This window comes from Camarhynchus parvulus, chromosome 12, assembly GCF_901933205.1.
Source record: "Camarhynchus parvulus chromosome 12, STF_HiC, whole genome shotgun sequence".
NCBI lineage: Eukaryota > Metazoa > Chordata > Aves > Passeriformes > Thraupidae > Camarhynchus > Camarhynchus parvulus.
In genome coordinates, this window is record NC_044582.1 from 20,077,862 (window position 1) to 20,105,795 (window position 27,934).

The following is a 27,934-nucleotide window of genomic DNA, read 5'->3' on the forward strand; positions in this document are numbered from 1 at the left end:
TGGGGTTTTGTCATCTGAGCTTTTATATCCCAGTGGCAGGATGAGGCAGTACAAGTCCGACTTAGCTGCTGGAGTGAGTCCTGTACTACTGTTTGCTTGCATTCATTCCCTGTGAGCCATTACTGATACAAATGAAGCCCCCAAGAGAACATGTAGAATTGCAGAAAGGTTTAATTTGTCCCCAAATACCTCTTCCTATTGCAACTAGCTGGATGAAGACAAATTAATTTTTGAAGCACTGTAAACCTAATTGCTATAGACTGATCTGAATGTTTTCACTTTGTGAACACTCTCTGTATGGGGAAGTGTGATGAGACTGACCAAATAACAGCTGCCAAAGTCTTTTTTTTTATACCAGCACAAAACTAGATCATGCTCAACATCTGTTAAGGGATATGGAAACTCAAATTTCCCTTTGGGGAAACTGATACCATTCCACACATCACTGTATCTGGCCTAATTTTGTAGTATCAGTTCTGTAATTGTCTCTGAGATATTCCCAGTAAGTCTAATACCCTCATAAAGACCCAAATCATATTGAGAGGTGCAGTCACTTCATGGGGAATGAGTTTCTCAGGAAGGGATAAAGTCCACTTATATTCAGAAACAGGCAAACAAGTGGCATTTTTCTTTAAAAACGTTGAATGAAATTTCTCTTTTCAAGAGTGATTGACACTATGCAGTGTTTTATCAGTACTTGAAGAAGATTCATTCGGTGAGATGTGTTCTCATATCTGAGGTGAAATGTGGAACATGCAAAGGAGCACAATTAACTGAAGATAGAGTGAAATGTTTCATTTCTTGTGTGGACCCCAGCATGCCATCATCCTCCTCACAACTCACTGCAGGCAGTCCTCACTGCATGGTTTGTATCCCAACAGGAGGCTACCAGACTTCAACTGTTCTATTTACCACTTTAATTAGCCTTTAACACTTTATTTTTGAAATAGAGCAGTTAGTGAAGCTGTGGAGAGACAGGGTTGAAGAAACAGCTTGCTGTTCTGTACAGCCTCGCTTTTCCTTACACACCTGATTCTTACTACCTGGGAACGGCAAGACAGGATGGATTGCCCGGGTCGACAGGGCTCGCAGCCCACGGGCAGGAGAAAAACCTTTACAGCGAATGCGTGTGCAAGGCACGGCCGAGGCCGCCACGGGCCCGCCCTCGGCTGCTCCCGGACGGGCTTGGGGTGCCATCTAGTGACCGCCACGGCTCCCATCCTTCACCCACCCCTTTTTCTGCCCGTTCCCTACACATTCGTGACTAATCAAGCACATGAAACAGGAACCAGAAAACTGAAACACCAACAGAAACCTCCCTAAAAGTTCTGCGATACGGATCTTGCAGTTCTTTTAGAGACACGTGTATCGCTGTAGTGTTCTTTCACTGCTCTTTCAACTGTTACTGAGTTGTAACTCACTGGCCTCAACTGAGGACAAAAGGACCAACAACAAAGGCAGCTGGTGCCACTTGGTGGAGCAGGTATGGCTCATCACCAGGAAACTGCCCGGCTCCAGCAAATCCAGACACCACAGCAGGTGAATCCTCGAAGACACTGAGCCTCAGGCTCGTTCTCTTCCTCCCCACTCCATCACGATCCGGGTTGAAAAGCTTCTAAAGGGCTTAATATAGAGGGTAGAAGAGCAGGGCATGATGAGTCAAAGTCCACCTTTAATCGATAGGACTCAAGTGTAAATAGCATTGCCACGTAAAAAAATCTCTGCCTCCAAGAGCTTGTAATCCCAACACATGAAGCCAAAGTGTGGTCACACACTCCTATTGTTTCTATTCGACTGGGAGTGTGCGAGAGAAGGGACTGCTGCCAGCTGAGACTGAACAAAAGCCGGCATCAGAAAGGGGGACACTGGAAACGCCCTGCCTTTGATTCACATAGATCTTTGTCAGGACGCAAGTAGTGGGATTCCTGGGCTTCGTCTGTGGCTGAATATGCCACCGGCTGTTCTGGTTCGCAGTTTTGGGACACCTCCTTTAGGAAGATTCGGTAGGCTGGGAAAGGGAATGTGGAGCGTGTTGGTATTGGCAGCGGTGGTCCTCTCGAGCGTGCCCAGCGGTTAGGACACTCAGCACAGACCCCTCAGCGCTGTGGGAACGGTCCCAGGGCACCGGGGCGGGAAGGGGCGGCGGCGGGACGCGTGTCCCCTACGTGACAGCGCCGTCCCGTCCTGGTGAGGACTCTGTCACCTCAGCTCTGCGGGCCCGTTACCGGGGCCTACTGCAAGGCGGCTGGATACAGCCAGCGGCCCTGGCCTCAGAAGAGACAGCGATCCCGCTGCCGGCCCTCCACGTCCGCTTCCGACCGCCATCGATAGCTCGGCGCTCGGCAGCCTCCCCGCCGTGTCGGACGAGCCCTCCTTGTCCCCGCCCTTTCCTCTCATCGATGGCTCAGCGCTCGCCCCCCCCTCAACCGCCCTCTGCCGCTCCCGGCAGCCGGGACGGGCCGCGGCCGCCCTGCTTTGGAGACAGTCACCGGCCGCCCGGGCGCTGAGGTGAGGCGGGCCGTGCCCCGGGCTTTTCCCGGGCCGTCCCTGGGCTGTCGCTGGGCCACGGACCCTCAGGCGAGCGGAGCAGCCCTCAGTGGCCTCTCCCCCGGCGGGCGGTGCGCCTCAAGCCCCGCCCATCTTTCTGCGTGGCCTCTCTCCTGCCCTGGGCGGGGCCTGCGCGGGGCCTGCGCGGGGCCGCGGAAGGGACCGGGAGGGACCGGGAGGGACCGGAAGGGACCGGAAGGGACCGGGAGGGGAAGCCCTGGAGGGGCTCGCGCCTAGCCCGGGCCCTTCCGTCCCCGTCTTGCGCCGCCGGTCGCACGGCCCTGGCGTGGTTCGTTTCAGGCAGTGCCTGATGACGATGCGGCCCCCGCATCCCGGCAGCCGCTGAGGGCAGCTCGCGCGGCCGCGATGGCGTCGGGCTGCCCGGCGGCCTTCGGGGACCCGACCGAAGTGCGCGAGGGCTTCCTGTGCCCACTGTGCCTGAAGGATCTCCAGGCGTTCCGGCAGCTCCAGGCGCACTACGAGGAGCAGCACTCGGGCGAAGACCGGGACGTCAGGGCGCAGCTCCGAAGTAAGGGTGGCCGCGGTAAACGCATTCGGCTTGGCCGTGGGAAATCCCTGCTCGTATTTCGAGTGCTCCCAAATGTCTGACAATAATAAAATATTAATTGAAGGGTCTTACAGGAGAGGTATGCAGTTCCATTCTTCCGTAAATATCCTTGGGCCAAGGATAGTATTCACCTTCTCCCGATACTTTCCATGAATTGATTCTAAAGCAGGGGCTGAAGGACATTGCTCTTCAAATGTTATGTTTATTCACAATTTTTACTATTGACCTTTTTGGGTTTTTTGTTTGTTTTTTATCTGAAAACTCAAAATTATACTAACCCAGTGAATACCCAAGAATTACTTGAAGACTGTGGAGAATATGGAGAATCTCTGGTACTTGCGAGGTTCCAGTTCAATAATTTCTTGTTTTGACCGTAGATAAAACTGTGGTTGCAGTTAAAGTGTGAAGTTAAGAACTGTTGTTACATGGAAAAGCATGTGGGTGGTGGAGCTAGCAGGAGATGCTGGGAGTGCTCCATATCTGTTATGGATTTCCACCTTTCAGTGGTGTTTGGAAAATCTCTTTGAATTTTGAATCCCTTTCTTTACTCCCTTGTGTACCCAATGTCATTTTATATTGAGAGAAGAATGTTTAAAATCTGGTGATAATTCTCTGTGGTTCCTGCAAACTCTGGTTTTAGTATGTTTGAAGTAGTGGCCTGGCAGTCTTGATTTTTTTTTTCCTCTTGAGGTAGACTTTTGAAGTATTAACTAATTTTCTTGGTGAAACCCTAACCCTAACACTGGCCTGCTTAGTATTTGAAAAAGTCTTTATGTGTACAAGCACACTGAAATTGGTAGCTTGTGCAATAAGAAAAGGAATGTGTTGAATGTCCTTGAATCTGAAGAAAATTATAGAGAATTATGAGAATTAAGATAAAACTGTATGATGCCCTGTGCAGTGAGAGACAGGTACCATAGTTTAAGATATGTTACTGTTTTACAGTGAAGTCTGACAGTGGTCTTCTCTCTTGTCCTCAGGACCTCGTGCTACTTTATGACTGACAATAGAGAGCATTTTGTGGCATCTGTGGTGCTCTGAACTGCATTTTTGTTCTAAGAATATTTTGAGGATAAATTTATCCAGGAAAAATATTTCTGCTAAAAGAAGAGGAATATTCTATACTGACTTCACATGACAAATATTTGGTGACTACCTGATATGTTAGATAACTTGGGTTTATTTTTTTCAGATTTAGTCCAGAAGGCCAAAAGAGCAAAGAAGAAATTGCTGAAACAAGAAGATGATGACAGAACTGATTCTGGATCTCAGGAACGATATGAGTCATTCAGCTATGGTGGAGTAGATCCATACATGTGGGAGCCCCAGGAAGTAGGTAGGAGAGAGTAGGTAGAAAGCAATACACAGTGGGGATAAGTTTTGGACTCAGTCGGGAAAGTGCTACAGTATTGCTGAAGTGGCTTGGAATTGTGTATGTGCTGCACTGGATTTGCTAGCAGGGGTTATGGTTTGCACACTGACTGAGCAGCCTATTTGCATTGGGTGGAGTGTGGGGAGAACATGGTTAATGGGGAGAAGAAAAGACATGTATAGACTCAGTACCCAAACTCCCCTTCAGGGAGCTGTTAGTCATGTCATTGTTGCTGTCCTGCTGAGATCTGCTTAGTCTGTGTTTACCTCTGTGCAACTAGCTTCATCTTGTGACTTTACAAAACAGAAAATCCACTAATTAAAAGCTAGGTTATAAGTATATAAAATCTCTAGCTTTTGGGCTACACTTAAAGTAGCTGTTAGTTTGCATGTTCAACAAAAAGATTATCCATCCATTTAAACTTTTTTTCCTTGGATTTGCGATGGCAATCACCTCTTATTAAAAGGAGGCTTACTTTAAAAAGTTATAAAACCAAACAACAAACAAACTCCAGTCCTCTGAATATAAATCTACATTTGAAGAATTTCAAGGATATTAACTGAGCCTGTAATTATAAATACTGCTACTGGCAGTTGCCTGTACTATAATTGAAATACTATGGTTATTTTTGGAGAAGGAAGCAGCACCATCTTTTGTGGATCATGGGAGAGTTTCCACTGTGGTGCTGCCCGACTAGGACTGAGTCCTTTGGGTCTGCAGGGTCTGAGTGCTGTATATTTCTTTACTTTTGACTTTGTAACTATCTGAGCAGCAATCATAGTGTAAATATTAGCTAAGAAAATGTTTAGGGAGAAGGTTTATGAACATTAGAGAAGTGAGAACTGCTTTCTGATGAGCATTGAGGAGATGAACCATAGAGATTTTGGCATGTGATTTGATGGATCCGTGAAAGGGATTGTGTCTCCAAAGCAGTGGCTTAAATCAGTTACCCAGAGGGACTCTTTCACTACTATGAATGCATCTTTGGAGATTTTTGGTTACCTCATTAGCATGAGGAAGTGAGATTCTTACATTTACATACATTGCAGCAAAAAGCAAACATCTGATTTTGAGTTCTGCCAGCTGGAAGAAAGATTTTTGGTTTTGGTTGGTTGGTTGGTTAGTTTGCGGTCTTTAGTTTTTTGTCTGTAAGTTTGATTTCTAATACCTCATCCACCTTACTTGGAAAAGGAGTAATCTTAAACGAATATTATCGACTATGAATTGTAGATGACTTAGAGATGCTGTATAGTTCTTTTCAATACATGGTGGCCGGTTTTCTGCAAATCTAAATTGTCATCAAGGATTTGATTCAGGCCCCTAAAGCTATAGAGATGATCAGAAATCAGAAACAAAATTGCTGCTGCATAGACCTCCAGTAATCCTTGGGTTTGCCTCTTCCCTTTGCTCAGCATGTAACCAGGAAACTAAAGGGAGCTGGTTTTGAGAACACTACTAGTAGGTAACAGCTTACCAAATGTAACTGTAAATGTAATGAAGATGGAGAAAAAAAGTTGTTGCAGATTTTCTTTTTAACATAGCGCTGCTTGTTTTCTGTAGTAGAAGTAAACCGCTGTTTATTGCTAGCCTGAATATTAGGCTTTAACTAGCATGTTTTATTTACAACAACACTGTGAAAATGTAGGGTTCCAATGTGTCTTTAAAATTGAATTTGAACATGACAAAGGTGAAAAGAAGAGACATCTGTCTTTCAAGTGGCATTTAAATCCATACAGAGTACTTGGGTAACCAGGACAACTTTCTGTTATCCCTGCAGGTGCTATGAGAAGCCATCTTTCTGAATTCAAGAAACACCGAGCAGCCAGGATTGATCACTATGTAGTTGAAGTCAATAAGTTAATAATCAGGTTAGAAAAGGTAAATTTGGTGCTTTTTAATATTCCGGCCTTCTAAATGTTTCCTAGATTAAAAAAAAGATATTTCAGTATGAAGTGTGTCCACTTACCTAAGGAATACATTTTATAAAAGATTCTAAACTATGACTCTCTTTACGCATTACCTTGAGAACTGCACATGATTTGACTCTGTGCCATGGGTATTATTTCTGGTTCTATGCACCATTTTCAAGCTGAAGATGCTACTTCCACATGCTTCAAGAGCCATTTGTTCTCCTGTTTTATTTTCTCCATGTTTTACTTCACTAAATTGCTCCCCAGTATTTTTGTCATGATTCTTCCAGCTTTTCATTCTTCAAAATCTGCCAATGGTACACCTGCATGTTGGCTCAGATGCAGTTATGTTGGCGGCAATAAGGATTATGTCCAAAATGTCCTGATTTGTACAGGTTTGATAAGTCATTGTTTAGCACTGGTATGAATGTGGAATTAGAAAAAAAAAAAGAAAGTTGCATAAGTCTGGTGTAAAACCAGCTGAAACTCCTCTCTCTTAAAAAAAACAGGTTTCTTTTTCTTGTTGGGCTGAGTTTTGTTGGATTTTTTCCTTGAAAATGTATAATCTTCTTGAATATATTGTTTGTATTCAACCAGCTTACATCATTTGACAGAGCAAACACTGAGTCAGCTAAAATAAGAGGTTAGTGTGAGCTTACCTGAGACTATTTGCCCCTATAGTTTAACCAGCTGAGGAATCAATTGAACACTTATGTGGTGTATATTCCTGCTCACAGCTATAGAGAAGTCTGTTGTGCCTTGGGTCAGTGATCAGGATGTTCCATTTTGCCCAGACTGTGGCAGTAAGTTCAGTATCCGAAACCGACGTCACCACTGCCGCCTTTGTGGGTCTATTATGTGCAAGAAGTGCATGGAATTTGTCAGTCTTCCTTTGGCAAGTAAGTACTTAAGAGTTAATTCTTTGTTTTCCTAACTCACTTTGGGTGCATCCTGGCTTTTTGCCATTAGAAAAAAATATGCTGCTAATAGTCTGGCTCTGCAGAAAACTTCCATTCAGTTTCATGCAGACTCTTGCCTGTGAAGCAGAATACAAGGAATTATTTCTCCATTCTTTTTCTCTGTTCTTCTTCAGATTTGGAAGTGTTGCATAACACTGAAAAATTTACTAGAAGTAATAGTCATAATAGTAAATAAATAAATACTAAGTAGTAAAAAAGTAGAAACTCCCGGTAAATATAGGTATTATTTATTCTACTAACTACGGAGCTATTAGCTTTAGGAACTGCCAAGGTTCCTGACATTTAAAAATATTGTGGATTTTTCCAGTTTTGTCTGTGTTGTCCAAATGTTAGACCTTGGGACAGCAACTTAGGGAAGTTCATGTGTAGGTCTTTAAGAACCACTGGAAACTTTTATCTTTCTCATCTTGCACTGGAGAGGAGACTGTATGTTCTGTGGAGATAAATGATATTAACTGTGCTTTTCAGAGTGTGCAAGCACAATGCCTGGATGCCATTATCATACCTGTTCTACACATTGTTTTGTGACTGTGCAGGCTCAAACATGAGAATGCTTGCAGGCATAATCAGTGTAGGTGATGCTCAGCAGTCTGCTCTCTAGCTAATTTTAAATACAGCAAGATTTGCAGTGAAGACCCAAATTCTGACTTGCAGTCGTGGTTGTCATGCAATCCTTGCATGTCTTTCAGCAGACTGTTTCAACCTAGTTTTTTAGTACCACCTGAATGTAAAGTTTCTGTTAAAGGGCAGTTTGTTTGTGTTGGTAAAATCTGTTGGCTTCTCCAGTTACTGTGAAATTACATGTGTATAACTTTCAGGCAAACTCACTAGTGCCAGCAGAGAGGCCTTGGGTTCTCATACAAGCCCAAACTCCTCACCCAGCAGTGTCCACGGCTCCCGCCGTGGCAGCATTAGCAGCATAAGCAGCGTGAGCTCTGTTCTGGATGAGAAGGATGATGAACGAATACGTTGTTGTCAGCACTGCAAAGACACCCTGTTGAAAAGAGAGCAACAGATTGATGAGAAAGAATACACACCAGAGATTGTGAAACTCTATGAGGTAAGTCAAGCTCTGTGCTACAGCATATATGTCTGCATATATGGTCACTACTTGACTTTTGACTTGTTCCCTTATGTCTAAACTCTATGACTTAATACTGACTTGTGTTAGAAGAGACCGTTGGATGTTTATGCCATGTAGCAAAGACACATCTGAAATGTTGGAATCAGTTTCAATATAGTATTTATAGCCCACATTAGCTTCATACATATTTTTAAAATGCATCTTCATTCTCATCATCTGGAGCTAGTAGTTCAGACATGCCTCTCTCTTAAAATTGTGAACTTATTTAAACCAGTGAGTGGTATACTGTGCATTTGTTAGCTGGGCTGCACTGGAACTTGACGTCACCACTGTTGCCATCAGTCCTTACACTGATGGCAAATGCATTTTTTGAACCATCTCTATCAACATTACATTCAAATGCTTTGCAGGAGGTACTGATGATCACCAGATACCTTTTCAGTAGAGTCCACAAGCTCCCCTGGTTAGTATTAATGAGAGTTTTTGATGGTGCTGTTGTTGGTGAAGAGATGTAAGGCTAGAAGTTGTCCAAGTCAGCCATTCAAACAGCTTCAAGATTCAAAGTCCACCTTGTAGGGGCACCTTGTAGCGAGTCTTTCTCTGTTCCTGACAATGCCGTATGTGTTCTGGAGATAACTGGAGAGTCTTGTCATCCTGAACAGTTAAAGTGCCTTTCAACCTGGTTAACTTCAGATTTGCACAAGCAGCATGAAAAGATTCACGTCAACATGTTCTTGCATTAGTGTTTTAATGTCAGTTCTTTTTTTATATGTTTTGTTTTAATATAACAAGAAACTCCGACTCTGCATGGAGAAGGTGGACCAGCAGGCACCAGAATACATAAGGATGGCAGAATCACTAAAGTAAGTCCCATTGCTGGCTATGTTATGAATACATGTATTTTTCCTCCAAGTGTGAGAAGTAGTAAGGTAGTGGTGTACTAAGGCTGCAGGAGTGTGTAAATTTAAACAAAAATCAGTGCTTCATTATCTGTTGTCTTCTGGATGCTCTTCAAACAAAGTAGTACTGAATTAATTATTAATGGTAACATACAAAGGAGTATGTTGTTTGATTTGTTAATTTTTTAAAGCCACTTCCCAGTGAGGCACTGCTATCATACTTTGACACATCATCTTTGCAAAAAAGGGAAGTACAGGGCTACAATTGTTGTGTAAATGAGCCTCTTCAAAACAACTGCAGTAAGCTGTTGCTGTCCTCAGCTGGGATGCTCTGGCTTCCAAGGACTGCTAGCAGTAGCAGATCATTAGAACGCTTCTGTTCCGTGTAAAGCACCTTCATCTGGCAGTTGTTCTGAGTGTAGCTGGGTACCCCGTGCTGCAGTGGATAAGCAACAATCTCGTGTTTCAGTTTTGTGCGTAATTTCTTGCAGTAGTATTGTCTGACTGGGGTAACTTAAGTCTCTCCAGTTCTATCTGCAAGAGGTTGCCAGGTTATACTTTCGGCTCATATAGTGAGAGAAATATATGCATTGGTCTTTGATAGGAAGCATTTCCTTTTGAAAAGTTAAAGTTAATAAATACTGCTATACCTGTCCTTTAGATCTAATGCTTGTAGAAAAATTAGTAACAAGAATGGTTGTAAAAACACTCCTCGCAATAGGAAGAAGTACGGAAGGTGAAAAACCTGCTAAGATGTTACTACTTTTTGTCATGAGTTCATGAAAGATTGGGTTATGTGGCTTGGCAGCTGGAGAAAAGTAAAAATACAGATATCTTGGATAATAGAAGTAAATGTCAGAAAACAACAGGCTTGTTATGGGTGAAATTAAAGATTTCTGACAAGTAGTGTGTCTGGGAAATCAGAATCCTGTGGATAGCAAAGTTGCTTTTGAGAAAGTGATGCTTATAATTTGTTTTTATGATACAAAAGGACAGGGAAGGTAAAAACTCGTGAAGCGTTTTCCCCACTAAGTCCTAGTTTGTTTTATCAATAAAGTGGAGACTCTAGTAAAGTGCCTGTAATACTTGTATCCCCATATGGACAGTCATTGACAGGCATTTTAAATACTACACCCTGTCCAGCATAGTCTTTTGCTTTCTGACAAGTGCTAGTGGAGGTAACTATTGTGCTGTAATGGTGTGGTTAGTTACTTAGAGATTTTTCCCACCAAGTTGTCTAGAAAGAAATCCCCACAAAATAGATACATTTGCTAAGCATATGTATATTTTAGATATTACTTGTAGAGTGGCATTTTTGTGTTAGAATACAGTTTCTCCTAGAACAGTAAGTAATAATATATAAGTAATAATAATTTTATATATATGATTAAATCATTGTGTTTAATCATAAATACAGTTTTCTTCTATGAAGTGTTCATGTTCACAAAATTACTATAATTTTCCACTTTTGTCACAAAAAAAAAGGTTTTTTGAACATGAGCTTGAAATAAAATAATTCAGCCCTTTAGTGTTAGCAGTTCTTACCATTGTTGAATCTTGGTCATCTTGGATAACTAGTAGTGTTGTACATGTTGTTAACTGGATGCATGACTTACAGTAAAGTTCTGTTTATTCTTTAGTGCTGGGGAATCAGCCTACAGCCTTGATCATGCTAATGACTTGAGGGTGGAGATTCAAAAAATGTATGAATTTATAGATGCGTTAAGGTAAAAGATTGTCTCTCTCCCTTTTCCCCCCAGCATGTATGTATCTCTGTTATGATTTAACTGATTATATGGATGATCAATATGTCTGCTCAGTTGTAAAGAGCATTTGACAAGGTAGATGTCGTTCCTGTACACTACCAATTTCTACTTTCTTCTCCAGCCTTAAAATTCATGCATTTCTCTGCAGGAAGAATAAGCATAGAGGAAACAAGTAGCAGCACCATTGAGGGGAAAGGAATTGTTTGTTTGGGGTTTCTTTGTTTTTCCAAGGCTGAGAGTGGAAAGTGTTGCAAATTGTAATATCCAAAACTGTTTATCTAAAAGAACATCAGAAGTTTTTAATCCAATATTGTCTCTCCGCTTTTGTGGCATTTTTCCTGGTTTTATTTTTGAACTGATGAGGCTGTATGTTTTCTTTGATTCAGTAAGAAGATTTTGAGTCTAGGCTTGCACGAAGATCCTCAACCTCATCCTAAAATCCTACAACTTCAGCGAATGATAAGATATTCAGCTACACTTTTTGTTCAGGTGAATAGAGCATATGCTGTGAGATGAATGTACATTTTAGATTGTGTTCTCTTCTTTGCCAGGCATCCCTGTGGTTTGAAACTATTTTGACAGGGGCCTTAGTTCTATACGTTTTCTGCATTTTCTGTAGTTCCCCTAATGACTTATGATAGCCTTAAATAAGCTGTCTTGAACACAGATCTTTCACTCAGAGCAGCATTGCACCTGGGGAACCCAAGAGGTGTGTGAGCCTTGGCTCTTCCTCTTGCTGAGGTATGAGCTCACACAGCAGTGCAGGTGTGGCAACAGAGGTGTGTGGAGACTTGCAGCAGGGACTGCAGTGTAGAAGCATCTTTGATTTGTTTGTGGGGTTTCTTCTGGTAGTATCTCTCTTCTCAAGGACTTGAAAAATGGGTTGAATGCCTTCAAGCAATACTGTAAATATTTCAATTTTTGCCAGGAAAAACTCCTTGGCCTAATGTCCCTGCCAACTAAGGATCAGTATGAAGAACTGAAGAAGAGAAGACTGAATATGGTAAGACAGGTTGGGATCTGTTATGTCTTGTATCAGGCTTTCTCTTAGATACAAGCCTGGGAGCTGTGTGGGGATATGAGTAGCTGCCTTCAACACTGGATTTCACTTTGTTATTTTTTCATCCATATTGTCCCATCCCCTTTATCAGGCATTTGCCTAGCTGCTGCTTTGTTCTGCCCAGAACAGAAGTAGGTGGGCACAAAGGTGGACACTTCTAGGAAGCAGCAGGGAGTTGGGTGCATGGGCTGTTTCTGCTGCAGTGCGTGCAGAGCAAGCCCTGAAGTTAGTATGTTAGTTTATACTGACTTTGAAATTGTGTTCAGGAATTCACTCACATAAGTAGAATTTGGAAAATTCTTTTGTTGGTGGGAAAGAACATAATAGAATAAGGATGCCTCTGCAGGGAGAGAGGCTTTTTTTCCTTTAGGAGGGATGATATCTTTAATTATAAACTAAAGCCAACTTCATCTTGAAGTATAAATTGAGAAATTAGAATAATCCCACTCCAAAAGACAGTGATATCAGTGATCTTCTATGTGATATGACTGATGTCCAGATCAATCTAGACCACTCTTTGCACAGCTGCATTAGGCATTTTTTTCCTCTATAAAGAGAATTGTCGCTCCTAGTTTCCCTCGAGTTTGTAGAGGCAGATGCCATGGGTTTTTCATCAGTATCATCACAAACTCAAGGGAAACTTACAAGGAGTGGTATGAAAGTAAGAATCTTCTGCAAGGTAACCAAAATTGCAGCTGATCCCTTTAAGCATCAGCCAACAATGTCTTAAGATCAGCTAACTTGTATCTATGGATACTTAGAATGAAATTTTTCAAGCTTGCAGTGTTTTATTACTACATGTTTTTCGGTTTAGGTTGCTCTTGAAGCACAGGGAAAACAAGAGGAAAAGCAGAAGGAATTTATCTCCATATCTGCATCTGCAGTTAACGGTGATGAAACTCACATCAAAAAAGGAACAGTCAAAAAATCTGAAGGCTGGTTACCCACATCTAGCATTTCGAGAGAGAGCGAGAGAGCAGACCCACTTCTTCAGCAGATTGACAATATCACATCCTTTATTAAGCAAGCAAAGGCAGCTAATAGGATAGATGAGGTCCATACGTTGCAAGAGAACCTGATGCAGCTTCAGGATGAATATGATCAACAGCAAACTCTGAAAGCTATTGAGCTTTCTAAAAAACAGGCAGAAGAGGAGGAGATACAGAGGGAGGAACTTCAGGTCCTTCGTGAAAAAGAGTGGGAAAGAGAGCACCATAAATTCATGTCTCAGCATTCAAGGACACGCTCCTTAGACTTCAGAGAAGTCAAACAGCATTTGGATGTTACTTGGATCAAAGGGGACACGAGTTTTGAAACTCCTGTTGAGCAGCTGCCAGCAAAAGAGCACTCGACTTCCACACTCAAACCCCAGAATGTCCCACAGTGTGACAAAGACCGTGATCAGCCAGCCTGTCTAAACCCCTTTGAGGATGAAGCGGATACCCCTCAAGTAGAAGAAGATCCTGCTAATCCATTTGCCAAAGACACCTCTCCAGTGGTTTCTTTCTCTAACACAGCTCAGCAAAGTGATAAAAAAGAATATAATCCATTTGAAAGTGAGGAGGAGGATGAACAAAGTAATGGAGCACCTGGCAGTACTTCAAACCCCTTTGAAGAGGATGAAAATCCATTTGAAAAGCCTGGGGGCAGTTGGAATTCAGGGAATCCATTTGAAGAGGGATCCTCTATCAATCCCTTTGAAGTGGAGGATGGCAGTGAGATCTCTGGAGAGGAGGCTATAGAAGAAGAGCTGCTTCTCCAACAGATAGATAATATTAAAGCTTATATATTTGATGCCAAACATAGTGGACGACTGGATGAGGTGGAGGTACTGACAGAGAACTTAAAGGAACTGAAACACACCTTAGCAAAGCAGAAGGAGAAATCTAACTGCTGAAGCAGCAATAGGGTTGTGTAATAATTCAGTCTGTTGTTAAATATGGGAAAGTAAAGCAGATACTTCCAGACAGGAGTACAGGTCACAAGAGGGAATTGGGAGAATCCTGACTTTAAAGCACTTTCATTTAGACATAGCCACTACTATGCAGTCTTGAAGAAAGAATTACTGAGGAATGCTGCTGGTCTCAAAAGCTTAGAGTAAGAAATTTTAAAATAACTTTTTACAGCACTTTTTAATGCTAACTGGTCTTACTGAATGCTTATTTTGGTCCAGGGGTTAAGTGGTAATAGGGAACTATGATATGGAAGTGGTTGGAATATTGGTTTGCCCTCTTTTCTGCTTTCTGCTGTAGTGTTGGCCTTTCACGTGTGGCTTTGACTAAAAAGAGATGAAAACTTTTCTAAAACTTCATCTTCTCCTGACCCAGGATAGTTGAACTGCTAATAATGTTCTTGCAATGTGCTGTTATAGAGCTACTGTGATGCTCTGAGTGCTGAATGTACAGACTCACAGATCAAGTTTATGCAGTGCTAATAAATACATAAAAGGGATCTTAAGACTGAGAAAAACTATCTAACTGATCTTAGTATGAGTAACTTTTTAGTATCTGTATAAAGATTCCCAAGTAAAATTTGGATGCTTCTTTTCATCACTTCTGGTTTCCCATTTGCTCTGAGCAAAAACGATGGTGTTGTAGCATCATGCTGGCTCAGACCTGCTCATGAGGGAGCAAGCATTTGCTTATTTCCAGGGAAAGGAGCATCAGGCCAGCAACACTTCTATCTGTAATATAAAGGCTGAACCTCCAATTGCTCATTACATTATGGAATCTACACATTCCTTTAAATCCTCTGGGTGACAGAATGATCATGTTTGTTATATTTGTGAGAGTGGAATATTTTGTAGCACCCAAGCAACAAATTTCTTTATAATGGAAAGCTGAGATGCCACTGAATTTTGTGAAAGCTGGGAGACATAGTCTGGCTGCAATAGTGCCAAATGGCAATTCTCTCTCATGTTAGATTCCCCTGTTTTTATGAGAATCAGGCATACCTATTTTAAATAAGGAACTTCAGATTGAAGACCTATTGTGATCCTGTGACCTGAGGGATGATCTGGTGACAGCCAGTACCTGTGATGCAGTAAGGCCTACAGCTGGGCAAAGGCAGGGTTTTTGAGAAAGATGGAATCTAACTGCTTTGATTTTTATCTTTGAGAGGCACAGACCCATCAGCAGGAATCACTGTTTGCAGGAGTGGTGGTGGTGAGTTAATCTCAAAGGGTTTATTTAGAACCGAAATAGAGGAAAATCAGGCAGATCACACTGTATAGCACTAACAGTAGTGGGCTTACTCAGAAGCGTGACGTTCTGTGGAATGGGGCATATCTTTTAATTATGTCTCTGATACTGGCATAGCTGTAACCCCAACACTGCTTAAGATTTTAGAGACAAGTAACTCTGTTACCTAAAGAGCAGGAACTCTGGTTCCTAGCTGTGAGTAAATGGAGGTAGGGACTTGTGGAACTGTTGTTTAAAAAGACCAAACCACCTATATCCTCACTTAATACAACTAGCAAGGGGTTGAAGTAACTCAGACCAGCCAGTCAAGGATACCTGATGGTCTGTCTGGTGTAGCCTAATTTTGAGTTTGAAAGGTGTGTAGCAGAGGTTCACTTAAGACCATGAAGTTCTTATACTGATGTTTTATTAGAGCTGATTTAGTCCCCAAGTTTTATTTTGCACCAAGTAGAAGAACACAGGATTCTTAAAGCTCTTGACAGAACATAGGTGCTTAGCACCAGATTCTTGAAGGCAGCTAAAATTGCTGATAGCTAAACCAAATCCCTGGAATTATCTAATAGATAGTATAAGGCACTTATTTAGGACGGACTTGGTTGCTAGTCAGGAGGATTGCATCCTGCACTATAACTTAATGCTTTTTTAGGTATCAACATGAAAAACTGTTTCAGTGGCTTCAGCTTTCTCAGTAAAAAGTGGTTTTATCCTGGTTGCAACTATCCTGCCTTGTTTATATTTTCTGGCTAATACACTAATAACTGAAGTATTCTTATTGTATATGTAATACATTATTTTTAAAAGCAGGTAACAGACTAGGATACCTCATGCTTTTTGTCAGTGTTAACTGTGATAGACTAGACACCTAATAAGAAAATCGTCTCTAATGTGAAGACCTTTGCTCGTACAGGGACTGCTGTGAGGCTTGCAAGGCACAAGGGAATGAAGATGTCTTAAGCATAAAGCTCAATAACTAGTTAGCATCGACTTTTGTTACAACTGCATGCACTACTCCGTATGAAAACTTTGTAAAAAGAGATTAAATAAAACAACATGTTTATTTTGTGTTGTGCTTGTCCTTGACAGTTTGTACAGGATGCTTGCATCAGTGTGAAATTTTGTATTCAACTGTGAATTCAGAAATGCTGCAATACAGTTCTACAGTGACATGTACATATAAGCCTGACGTAAAGGTCTGTACAGTAGAGTACAATCTATCATGTTTATACATATTACAGGGATGGTGTAATTGTTCAGTGAGGCAGAAACTGTAATGATTCAGAAAGGCTTTTTTTGGTAATTGTAAAACTTGCCTTTTATACACCAATTTTCCCATTCTCCTTTCCTGCTGATATTCCTGACTTGATCAGTGCTTCTCAGAGCTGCAGTATCAACTGCAAAAGTTGTATCTTCCTGGAAATGAGACTCTGAACTGTTTCTGATTCGTAACTACATACATTAGGAAAATTCAATTGAGACTGGAGTTATCATTTGTCTGTCTTTAATTGGTACAATATGGACTTTTGCACCACTTTCTACAAATTATGGAATTCTGTGCTACTTTTAAGATTTAACTTTTTAGTCTAGCCACTCTATCCCAAAGAAAACATGATCTTAGTTTTGCCATAATTGACTACCTGCAGGCATGAATAAGAAATAAGACTATATTAATTTTGTTTTCCAGTGGTGACCTGCAGTACTTTGTAGAACCACAGCTTTTTTTTTGTGCCAGTTTTAACTTTTATTTATTTTTCACTTAATGATTCTAGTTGTAGTTGTAAGAAGGCTTATGAGGCAGAGTTCTCTGTATTGAATGAACCTGCTTGTTCCTGTTCCCAGGAACTGCTGCCTCTTGTCTCTCACTGAAGCACCTTCATTGTCCAGTCCTGAGGCAAAATAGCTCCATGACTTGAGATCTTGAAAATCAGGCTCATGCCTCATTTTTCATGGCAGCTTTGTATTTTCCCCTCATCTCTTTGGGCAATGGTACAAAAGCAGGACAGGGAACTTGGCCTTCAATCTCACACATGCATTCTCGCAGATGATACTTCTTGGGCCCAAAGGTTGCTGGATGTGATAGTTTTTTCCTTTCTCTTTCTTCTTTTTCAAGCATTTCTCTAGAAAAGAGATCTGTTTGTTACTATCAGAAGTCTGACTTGCAATATTTCCTCTCCCTTCCCTGGACCCAGGTTATTAGAAAGATCGAGTAACAGTTCCTACCTTGTGGACTTTACCTTGCTCGTGTCAGTTTTATCCAGGAAAAGTAGTATTTCCTTCTGTATTCCACAAAAGTTTGTAATATGTATGCTAGATGATGTATGAGCTTACTGCGTGCTACTTACTTGCTTTTCCCCAGGATTTTTTTAATGTGCTCTGTTATCTCTTTGTTGGTTTTATCTTCCACGTCTACCAAAACTTGTTCTCCACTGTCTGTCAAGAAAAATTCATAATAGTGTATCAAATGATACCACTTCCTCCTGCATGCCATTTAGAGAGGCTTTACACGCACAGGAATGAAGGCTCTACTTCCCTCCTGCGGTTAATGTGTAATGTAGTATTTTAAGTAGAAAAGCAAAATCTCCATGAGGGTGAGTCGTGGGGAGCTGCTAACGGCTAAAGATCTTTTCCGCTCAAGCAGCTTCTTTCCCCGCAGCAGCCGAGGCAGGGCCGAGTGAGAAAGGCACAGGCGCGGCGGTCACCACGCTGCCGGCGCGACCCAGCCACTACTCTGCGGCTCCTGCGGTCCCCGCGGCTGGCGCCACCTACCCAGGTAGAACCGGAGAAAGGGCGAGGGAGTCATGTTCCTGAACAGCATGATCTGCACCCAGGGGTTCTTGTACTGGATCTGGGGGATGTTGAAAAACACGAACTTTCTGGAAGGAAAGAGAAAAGCACACAACGGCTGGCCCGTTGTCGCTGTGGAGGGCGCGGCCCGTGCAAGCCCCGGTGTCTTTGCAGGGGCAGCCCGCGCTCCCGCCGCGCCCCGCACTTACCTTGCGCCTTCGCTCAGTTCTCCAGCCGTGTTGTAGTTCACGGTCATCACCTTTACCGAGCTCTTGAACACGACGTCGCCCTGGCTGAGGTACTGCAGGGTCCGGCGCACCGCGAAGCGGCCCTTCATCGGCATGGCGGCGGCGGCCGGAAGCGGAGGCAGCGCGCCCGCGCGCCCCCTGGCGGAGGCTCCGCCGCCCCGCCTATCCCGTCCCGGGCAGTGCCCGCGGAGGGCGCGCGCTGTGCCCGGGCCCGGCGGTGCGAGGGGCGCGCGGGCCGTGAGGGGCGTGAGGGGCGCGCGGGGTCCCGCGCACCGCAGCGACAGCTTCGGGGCTACTCAAAGCTTTTCTGTTCACGATGAATTAAAACCTAAGGAAAAGCCATCTCTCCTCCTAGAGAAGTTCCTTGGAGTCAGTAAGTTAATGGGATTTCTTTTCTATACCAGACCCGGTTAAATCTCTCCTAAGATAATCACTGTGGTGAAGGCAAATTGCTGTTTCTCCCTAAAAGATAGTAAATTATGTATTTGGCTTAGACAGCTCCTGTTCAAGAGAAACTTAAATCAACTTCAAAATAAAACTCAAGAATGCAGTTATATTTGTAATTCACTTTAATGGTAGAAACCTCATTTAGCTACTAGTATTAACCACAACAATATAATATCACAACAGCATTTAATAAAATGCATAAGCTAAATCATGCACTGCAATACTCTATATACAAACACAACAATGCAAATTCCTCTTTGTGACTGAAGACATTGCTCGGATATAAAATTTAGTTTAAAAAAACCCCATGCTATTATTTTTAAATGCTATCACACACAATAATACTGATTTCACAAAAGAAACTGGGAGAAATTAAAAACTTCTGCAGTTTTAAAATAAACAATCGTTTTCTAAATTATAAGGAATACAGACTTCCAGAAAATATCCCAAGGAACTGAAAGTAAATGCTTCCTTCTATAAAAATTTGCTGTTTTTTAGGAGCTCAGCACTCCCTAGTGTGCCAATACAGATACAACTGTGCAGTTTTTAGCTAGGAAACTATGAACACTGGCTTCCAGTGTATTTCAGAGTACAGCTTAATTATTAAAAATACTCAAACATTTGATCCTGATTCCATATATGGAAAATTTAATATATACAGTCTGTAAGTAATATGTTTTCCTCTTAAAGACTGTGCTTTTTTGTTTTAAATTTATTCAGTCCTACTTTAACCCACAATCACGAAAATACCGTGAAATGGACCTGTCTTGTATTATTGCAGAGCCTTTATTGCCATTAAATTGGAGCACATTTTGTTCTTCAGAATACAAACAATTCAAATGTGGATATAACACATTTGGTTTCACTGAACTTTGCCTTTTCTTTTTTTTTTTTTCCTGAATTCACAGTTGAGTTTTTAAACAGATTCAATCTTGCATTAATGCCCCAATTGGCTTCCCAAACTTTAAAACTGTTCCTGCAGTACAGTGAATTTAATAGACTTTCAGGTTTCTATTCACCTTTAAAGAGGAAAGCAAGCATTCAAACACCACCAATTGTCCAGACACCAAGGAAGGAACATCTGTCACAGAACTTCCTGCCATTAATTTACATATTTTTCCTGCTGAAAATTGTAGAAATAAGGTTTTGAAATGCTACAGGTATATTCCTATATTTGAAATAAAAGCTTACAAATGCTCACTAACCAATACACCAAGAAAGAGAACATTCTCAGCATTTTCCATAGCAAACTTTCCAAAATTTCCTCAGACTTGTGGTTCACTTTAATCATGCACAAAGTTCATGTTATTTTGATTAGTGTCTTATTATTGGATTAAACATACACAAGTCTTTGCCACAGTGAGCACAAAAGGTGGAAATAAATGCCCATAAAATTCTATTTCACCTTTTTAATGACAGAAACAGGACTTGCTGAACTACTGTCCTGCACAGTCTGTGAAATGCTTTTTGTAAAAAAACCCACAGTTAACAGATTTAATTTATGGAAGGCTTCCTTTTTAGCTTCATCAAAAGAGAAGAAGAACAAGCTTTGATAATGTAAATGTTTGAGTCCTCATTATGAATAAGAAATTGTCTTACTTCACATCTCATTTCCCAACTGTGTGTCCAGGTCCCACATGGAGTGGGTCTGTCACAGGCAGTGCAGGAGCTGCACAGATTGCAGACCAAGGAGAGGACAGAATGTGGAAAGGGACACAATCTGACAACTAAATTAAGAAACTAGCTGTGTTCAGTTTAGACTGGAAAATAAAAATAAAAACTTTGGAAAGTGAATATACAATTGAAATGCATTGTGAAAATCCTGAAGATGTCTTGATGCCTGCTAAGAAATAAACTACCTGCAATGTCCCTACTATTTAATTACCATTGTACCAGAGCTGCTTTTTCACTGACCAGAGCACACAGTCTATAACTCACAGCTTGGTTTCATGAGATCACTATGACAATATGACTATTGATTTCTTAAACAGCATCCATTACCTCCTGTTCTGTGTGCTGCAGTTCAGTGATAAATGGCAACTTGGTTTACTTTCAGTTAGCCACAGATGAAGACTTAAAAAAAATCAGTCTCTTACCAAGCTTCACAAAAAATACAACTTTTCAAAAGTATCTCAGGAGGGCTGGAAGAGAATGAGTATATAATGAACAGGGAAGCATTTTCTATGACTATAGTTATTTATTCATTATTTTAAAAAGGCATTATATGCTCAATTAACTATTGACTGGCAGACCTCTATAGGTCAAATGAGAAAAGGTAAAGAGAATAATGTAAAAACCAGAAAATTAATGGAATATATTTGTCAGTTCTAAAGAGCAAATAGTGAATGCAGAGTGGTTTAGAAAAAAGGTGCAAAGCTCTGAAATTTGTGAGGATGCACCAAATTAGGAAGCTCTGGATTAGCAAATGAATAAAAAATTTTAGCACATAATAGATGAATAATGGCTCCATATCTGTACATATATACATACACTACACATTTCCTATACACTGTACAGAATATATTTAGACAGAGAGGTATAAACATATACATTCATACACACATACATACATACAGCTATTTACATATGCATCATCTGCTCAAGTGAGTTCTAGAACTGAACATGCAGAAATGCACAATGGTGGGAGGCACAAAATAGACATGTACAACTCTATCAAACCCCCTAAAAAGAAAGGCAGGAATTTAACAATAATAAGCCATTTTCAAAGCATTCATGTAACTCAGAGGACTGAGCAGATTGTGGGCATTAATGGAACATCACAACAGTACTACTACCTGTGATGAACTTAGCATGACTTCACAATAAAAAACATCTTAACTTCAGATGCTTAAACTTAGATCATCTAAACTTTACAAAGAATTTTACTTTAACTTGTAACCCCAGTATAAATAATGTTGTGATTTTTTTTTTCACAAATAATTTCCCATATGTTGATAACACTGATTGCAGCTGAAGTAGGGTTGTAGCATTATCTAACAAGATGGGCTAATGGCATCAAACAATAAGCCTGAACTTAATTCAGGAGTATTTACTGTTAAAATGACTCGGCAACTTTAGAATTAAAAGGTGCAAACAGTAAATGCTTTCATTTGCTCTCCTTTGCCATCCTCTCTTGGTGATTTTTCATATAAAGCTGTCTCTACACTAAGTTCCTGTCATTTAAGTAGATCCAGTAGATGCTGGCAATTTGTCCTTCCTCTGCCCCTCACTTTCCTCTCTAGGGTGACCATGCCCTCATTTCGCTGATCCCTCCTGGATGTTGGGAAGTGTTAGGACTGCACACTGTTGTGTGCTGTTGTCAGCTGGCCCATGCTTATCACCAAAGCCATCGACTGCAAAAGCTCTGCTGTATAGCCAGTATGGCAAACCCTGGGAACAGGTGGGCATCGGCCTATGTTTTCTGGCATTTATGCTTTTCCTCTTATGGACAAGAGTAGGTAAAAAACACCTGCTTTTGCACTATTAAGAGTAACAGGGGAGGAAGAAAGGGATCTCAAATAGAAAATCAACATTTTTGGTCTTTCCAGGATGGTATCATCCAGTAGATGTGTGCTGGTACACCTGTGTGTCTGACTGACCTGCCAGTTTTACTGCTCACTTCTCCTGATTCAAACAGGGCCCTGACTGGTGCTGTTAGTGCAGGAAGCTGCTTTGTCACTGCTTGAGCAGTACCCTCAGCCCATTCATTTCCAGTTCTGTCTTCCTGGTTAAACTGTATTCCTGAAACCCTTTGCTAGTCATGCTATTTGGTGCCTTTTTTTTTTTTTTAATTGTCTTTTACTAATTAAACAGCAGGTAATCAAGAAAGAATCCTAATTACTGTCTGAACTTTAATGGGTAGGAAAACCTACTGACACCTGCAGTATCCTGAATGAAGTAATTCAGGACTCTGTGAGTTCTGTGTACTATACAGAACAATAAAAAAACCATACAAGTGTTTTACAGTCTCTGCCAAAGGAGAAACAAGAGTCACGAAACTGATTTCACCTGGGAGCTTCAGCCCTGACTTGGTTTCTCTGTGGCAGCCTCAGAATTTGCCCTTTGCCAAAGGGAACTGTAATGGTGATGCAGAGCTGCTGGATTCTGCACGCACTGGAACCAGAGCTCCTCACCAGAGGCATCATGGCTGTCTGGGGGCCATGGGCTTCAGAAGATGGTGAAAGGAGATTTGGCAAATGACGCCAACTAATCAGTGGACAGCAACAATAGTTTCTTGCCACAGTGTGCTCTGAAAATTAAGCCTTCTTAATGAGCTAACATTTTAAGGCAGCTAATAGAAAGCCTTGTATGACCTCTTAGAAGGATCTCTCCTTGGAGATAACTCTTTTCTCCTCTACCAGTTTCATGCCAGAGTAACTCCACAGACACCAAAAGCATTGCAGACAACTTATAAGCAGTGTAAATAGGCTGAGAAAGATTACTTTTGCACATGGTATTAGTTCTGATTCTACAGTCCAATGTAAGTAAATAAAAGGAAGAAAAGAGTATACCTTCCTATGTTTGTCAAAAATGTAATTAAAATGATTATGACAAAGCTAGTCCCAAATGCTTTTTATCTACAAGACTGAAATCCAGTTCCTTTGCAAAAGAGTTGGAAAACAAATGAAGCACAGTGGACATTACTGCCTCATTATCATTCCCAGCATTGCCTCATTATCATGCCCCAGTCTCAGTCAGCACAGAATTCTAGCATTTGTCTGACTGAATTATGACTAGTATACACATTTGCTCAGGTTCAGATAAATCTAATCAGATAATTTATTATTGTATTTCTGCCAAGTTAAAATATTTTCATTTGAAGAGCAGCAGAAATAGAACCTCAAAACTTCTGAAGAGAATAAATTTTGGCACTAAGCAGAGCTTCAGTGAGATGAATTTTTCCTAGAATCACTTTCTAACTGTGATAGTTTGACTGCAAGTTCTCGTGAAAACAAGTTTGGCATTTAAATTTCACCTTTATGAAAACAAGCTATTTCTATATTTAATACTCAAGAAATAGTTCTTCAATAATTGTTACAATATAAAAAAACTCTCCTGTCCCATATTCATAAGGAAAAGTTTGCACTTTCCAAGGAGAAAAATAACCAAAACTAATTTAACAGTAAAGCTACTAAGATTAGCCTGTTACCGTCTTCCAGTCACTGCAGGAGGGATGTAACAAACCTCAGAAATTCGAAGACTATGTCAGTGTTGCAATATTATTTTCTGCAGAGACCGTGCAAAGCGTGCTTGATTGTGCAGCTGCACTATGTGCATCACAGGATCCTACTGCCACTGAGATGGATTGTTATGGGGAGAAATGGGCCAAGGGGAACCATGTGAAGTTCAAAGAGGGGAAGCACAAAGTCCTTTTCCTGGGTAGGAAACAGCCCAGGCATGCATATAAGTTCAAATTTCTACAATCCAAAATGTTAGTCTTGGAATCAAAATAGTGTATAGTTAGAAAGAGTACTTTTTGTTAATGGTGTCAGAACTAAGTAGCTTGGTTCTGACTCTGCAAGCCAGCAAATTATGCTAATGATGCTGCACAGAGAGGGACTTTGTAGCTTTTAGGTGGTAATATCCAAATCTTAAGGATGGAACTGCTTAATTTCATCTATTAAATGCATGCACAACTGTGGATTGCATGGTTATTACTTAGTTTACAAAAATTAATATTTTATCCCTAATAAGCTATTTAATAACTATTTGTAGAGTAAGTAACTAGCAGGGTTTGAGCAAGGATATAATTATGTGGCCTTGCATTTGTGGGGAGTGTAGTTTATTTGTAAACAGAACTGCATGATATTCATTGTTTTGATTTCCATATGTAATGCAAGGCACACATTTTACATTTTATTTCGTGTGATCACTTTGTTCCCAAGAAACTAAAATGCCTTTCTTTTCTGAAGTGTTATTATCACAAGTAATAAAAATTACAAACAAATTTTCGCACAGAAAATGGGGCACTTTTACTTGAAAAATTGGAAGTTGAAATGATGTTTGTCAAGAAAAAGCTAGCTGGTGTGTATTGAGATTTAAAACCAAATATTCCAATGGCTAGTTTTTGTTCTAAGGACTATTTAATTTGCCATTAAAATGTTTTCTTATCTGCTTAAATAATTTTTATTAAATTCTGAAAGGAAATTAAGTTCTGTCATCCTTTTGGCAATTAAAAAAATCAAAATATCTCAGTGCATTCTTGTAGAACAATGACATAATCCAATAAAATTTTAAATTTTAACAAAAGCAGCCACTACTGCTTCCAAGGTAGCTACTGTTTCTGATTAATAATTTTTAATTTTTAAGCTGTATACCCTTAACATAAGGACTGTGCAGCAGAAGTGCTGACACAATCCCACAGCAGTTACACTACAATCAAATGGTTGGTACTAAAAGCTGAAGTCCAGCTGTCTTCACATGTAGAGAGCAGACTATCCATCGCATGAACAATATGACAATTTCATTTGCTATAGCAAAAGTTGAGACAGATACAAGTGCAGTATTACAAATCTCTGCATGGATACTGGAACTCTGTAATACCCTTCTGAGAAAAGAAGATTCTGAATGTGCTAAAAATAGTAACTATAGAAGACTAATGCATCCAGAAGCTAAAATTAAATAGTCTTTTGTGTCACAGTAAGTGCTACAAATATCAGCCTCCTAACAAACATGAAGTATACAAGTTCATTTTGTTACTTTAGAAGCCTTATCTAAAGCTGCTTAAGGTCTTTTGGCTACAATTCAGACTCTGAAAAGTCACAAACACCAACCTAGTTGATGTTTCTAAATAAATATCAAAAACAGAAGAAAAACCAAAGTGCTGAACTTACCATTAGATCAGTTTTGTCCCATAAATCTACTTAAGTAAGAATGCCTCTAACACACAAATAATTAAAATAATTAATGCATCTAATGTGCCAGGATCAGATGAAGGTATTAATTGCTATGACTTAAAAAAAAATCTTTGATTTTGAAATACTGAACAGCCATAATAGTAAATTATACTAAAATGAAACCTATGCTAGCAGCTAGTGGCCAGTACTACTAGCAGACATGTTGATGGCTCATCACTTGAGACAATTAAAAAGCAGTTCATCTTATACCTCCATGGTGCATCAGTCATCAACTGCAATTGTACATGAGTGAAAGTAAATCCTAACTATATTTTGGTTTCAAAGTGAGTGACAGGAAAGTTGAGAACACTGCAAAATCAGGAGTGCTTCATGAGGGAGGGAAGGAGAAATAAAGTGAGAGAGCTTTGTAATAAATTCTTGCTGACAACCGAGAGGTTCTACACATTTTAGGTCTTAAATTGTACCCTGTGGCTACATTATGAGGGTGTTCAAAGTACAGAGAGGAGGAGTAAATTTGGAGCATACAAAGAGCATACTCAAAGAGCATCACACAGGTCTATTTTAAATAATGCTCTTCCAGTTAATGACTGATTTTCTCCTAAGTCAAAAGGCTGCTTCCTAGAATAACATTTGTCATGATTGTGTTTGTCTGAATAAACACTTTAAGGAACCTGCATATTTAATCATTATTGTGACAAACACTTTTTTTCTTTAGTGTGGGGAATTCCTGTAGCACATAACATGACTGCACTGTACCGTGTATTACAACTGCACTAATTTAACAGATAAAGTTTTATATAATGTGGATATCTGATTTAAGAATCCACATTAATATTTCATGCATAACATAACAGCAAGTGACTTTTTGTAGATTAAATGATTGTCTCCTTTAGCATTCTACAGTTTTACAAAAATCGCTAGCATTTTGACTAAGGACATACACTTTTTTTCATTTGCCATACTCATAAACAGGATGTTGATGATGCTGTTGCTCTGACAAGAAGTGATTACAAAGTGCTAGTATTATACCCTGGCATTTGCTAGACATTCATTCCAAGGATATTTTTAAATATATACATACTGTTCTTTTTACTTTTAAAGTAATTTTATTACTACTCTGATATTATAAAACTCTTTTTAACCACTGATAGTTTCTAAATACAAAGCATGTGAAAAGTATGTTCAGTAATCTATGGCCTTTTAAATGAAAGGCATCCAAAATATTCCTTGTGGCAGGAAAGGTCCTATAATAGGTCTTTTAATAGCTGCTTTAAATTTTGTCAACATCAAAAAAAGACAAGGAGAAATCTGTCAGGAAACTGATAACAAATTGGAATTATCTGCACATACTGAAACACTACTCTTTTAACTTCATAATTATACGGGTTTTGTGAAAATTACTTCAATCCCTCAAATTACGTTGTTTCCTCTATGCAGACGTGCCAGTTATTTGACCATTATATTCTGCTGTTTCCATTTTGAGAATGTAGGGGATTATGCTGTCAATGGGAACATTTCCAATGAGACCTGTGAAAAACAGTTCCTCAGTGATGCTAGAGCTCATCAGCCTAAGTGCTGGCAGGCGAACTAGGATCCGGGCTAGCCTGAAAAAGAAGTTCAGTGGATTATAAATACATGTAAGACCAGTTTAAGATACTCTATGGTTAAAGAGCTGGATCTGCTTTTATTATTACCATAATTCATGAATAGGTGTAAAGAGGCAATTAAAGCTAATTTGGCTACACCACAAAAAGAATGGTTGCTGTTCTATCCTGCAAGCAAAATGAAAGCTAAGTAGCTTTGTAGTTTTCCAATGAAAGGGACATGTTAATGCCCTTTGTAGATAGAACATGTACGTACAAACACACAATTTTCTTGGCCTGCTTTTGAAATTCCCAGCTCTGGACAAACAATGCTGAGACTAATAATATTCATGTTGATTAGTGTGAACATTTGCACCATTTTAAGAGTACAATGCTTAATTAAAATTTCAGCCATAAACAGCATAGTTCTCAGTTGCCTAGCAACTTCATGCCAAATGAGATAGCAGGAAGGGGGCTGGATGTACATAAACAGAAAAAAGGGAATCGGCTTCTAATGAGAGAAGGAATTTGGGGGAATGTACTGTTAAGCATAAATATTCCCAAATTGCCCTGGTGTTTTATTTACCAAGATGTTAACAGATATCCAATACAATGAAGTGACTGTATTGAAA

At 40.3% G+C, this 27,934-nt stretch overlaps 3 protein-coding genes across 12 annotated transcripts in view; 1 reads left to right on the forward strand and 2 right to left on the reverse strand.

The window, feature by feature from the left end:
• Nucleotides 1-2,414: 2,414 nt before the first annotated feature.
• On the forward strand, nucleotides 2,415-16,451 carry RBSN (rabenosyn, RAB effector). 2 transcript variants are annotated; one of them, XM_030956598.1, is made up of 12 exons: nucleotides 2,415-2,508; nucleotides 2,848-3,076; nucleotides 4,308-4,451; nucleotides 6,265-6,365; nucleotides 6,995-7,040; nucleotides 7,135-7,296; nucleotides 8,196-8,437; nucleotides 9,254-9,324; nucleotides 11,001-11,087; nucleotides 11,513-11,615; nucleotides 12,055-12,129; nucleotides 13,001-16,451. In XM_030956598.1, exons 2-12 carry the CDS (start codon nucleotides 2,914-2,916, stop codon nucleotides 14,081-14,083), a joined length of 2,277 nt encoding a protein of 758 aa, XP_030812458.1. In that variant the 5' UTR covers nucleotides 2,415-2,508; nucleotides 2,848-2,913; the 3' UTR covers nucleotides 14,084-16,451. The 2 variants fall into 2 exon arrangements, with proteins under 2 accessions (XP_030812458.1, XP_030812459.1); XM_030956599.1 differs by lacking the exons at nucleotides 2,415-2,508; nucleotides 11,001-11,087 and having other exon boundaries at nucleotides 2,527-3,076.
• A 603-nt stretch (nucleotides 16,452-17,054) lies between these two features.
• On the reverse strand, nucleotides 17,055-18,537 carry MRPS25 (mitochondrial ribosomal protein S25). The gene is made up of 4 exons (XM_030956600.1): nucleotides 18,377-18,537; nucleotides 18,150-18,256; nucleotides 17,726-17,813; nucleotides 17,055-17,500 (listed from the first exon to the last, which is right to left on the reverse strand). The coding sequence occupies exons 1-4, from the start codon at nucleotides 18,508-18,510 to the stop codon at nucleotides 17,314-17,316; spliced, it is 516 nt and encodes a 171-aa protein (XP_030812460.1). The 5' UTR covers nucleotides 18,511-18,537; the 3' UTR covers nucleotides 17,055-17,313.
• Nucleotides 18,538-18,966: 429 nt separating this feature from the next.
• The window catches only part of NR2C2 (nuclear receptor subfamily 2 group C member 2), a 37,629-nt gene continuing 28,661 nt past the window's right edge, over nucleotides 18,967-27,934 (reverse strand). For all 9 annotated transcript variants that reach the window (XM_030956473.1, XM_030956476.1, XM_030956467.1 and 6 more), the window contains one exon: nucleotides 18,967-27,323. In XM_030956473.1, the coding sequence (XP_030812333.1) occupies nucleotides 27,149-27,323 (175 nt within the window). In that variant the 3' untranslated portion in view covers nucleotides 18,967-27,148. The remainder of the gene's footprint in view (nucleotides 27,324-27,934) is intronic.

Excerpts from the sequence above, each read along its gene's own strand:
- RBSN (XM_030956598.1), top strand. The coding sequence starts at position 2,914 with ATGGCGTCGGGCTGCCCGGCGGCCTTCGGGGACCCGACCGAAGTGCGC. Across the intron at positions 4,452-6,264 it reads GTGGGAGCCCCAGGAAGTAG|GTGCTATGAGAAGCCATCTT; the intron begins GTAGGAGAGAGT and ends TTATCCCTGCAG. Across the intron at positions 8,438-9,253 it reads AGATTGTGAAACTCTATGAG|AAACTCCGACTCTGCATGGA; the intron begins GTAAGTCAAGCT and ends TAATATAACAAG.
- MRPS25 (XM_030956600.1), bottom strand. The coding sequence starts at position 18,510 with ATGCCGATGAAGGGCCGCTTCGCGGTGCGCCGGACCCTGCAGTACCTC. Across the intron at positions 18,257-18,376 it reads GAACTGAGCGAAGGCGCAAG|AAAGTTCGTGTTTTTCAACA; the intron begins GTAAGTGCGGGG and ends CTTTCCTTCCAG. Across the intron at positions 17,814-18,149 it reads CTTTCTCCGGTTCTACCTGG|ACAGTGGAGAACAAGTTTTG; the intron begins GTAGGTGGCGCC and ends TTTTCTTGACAG.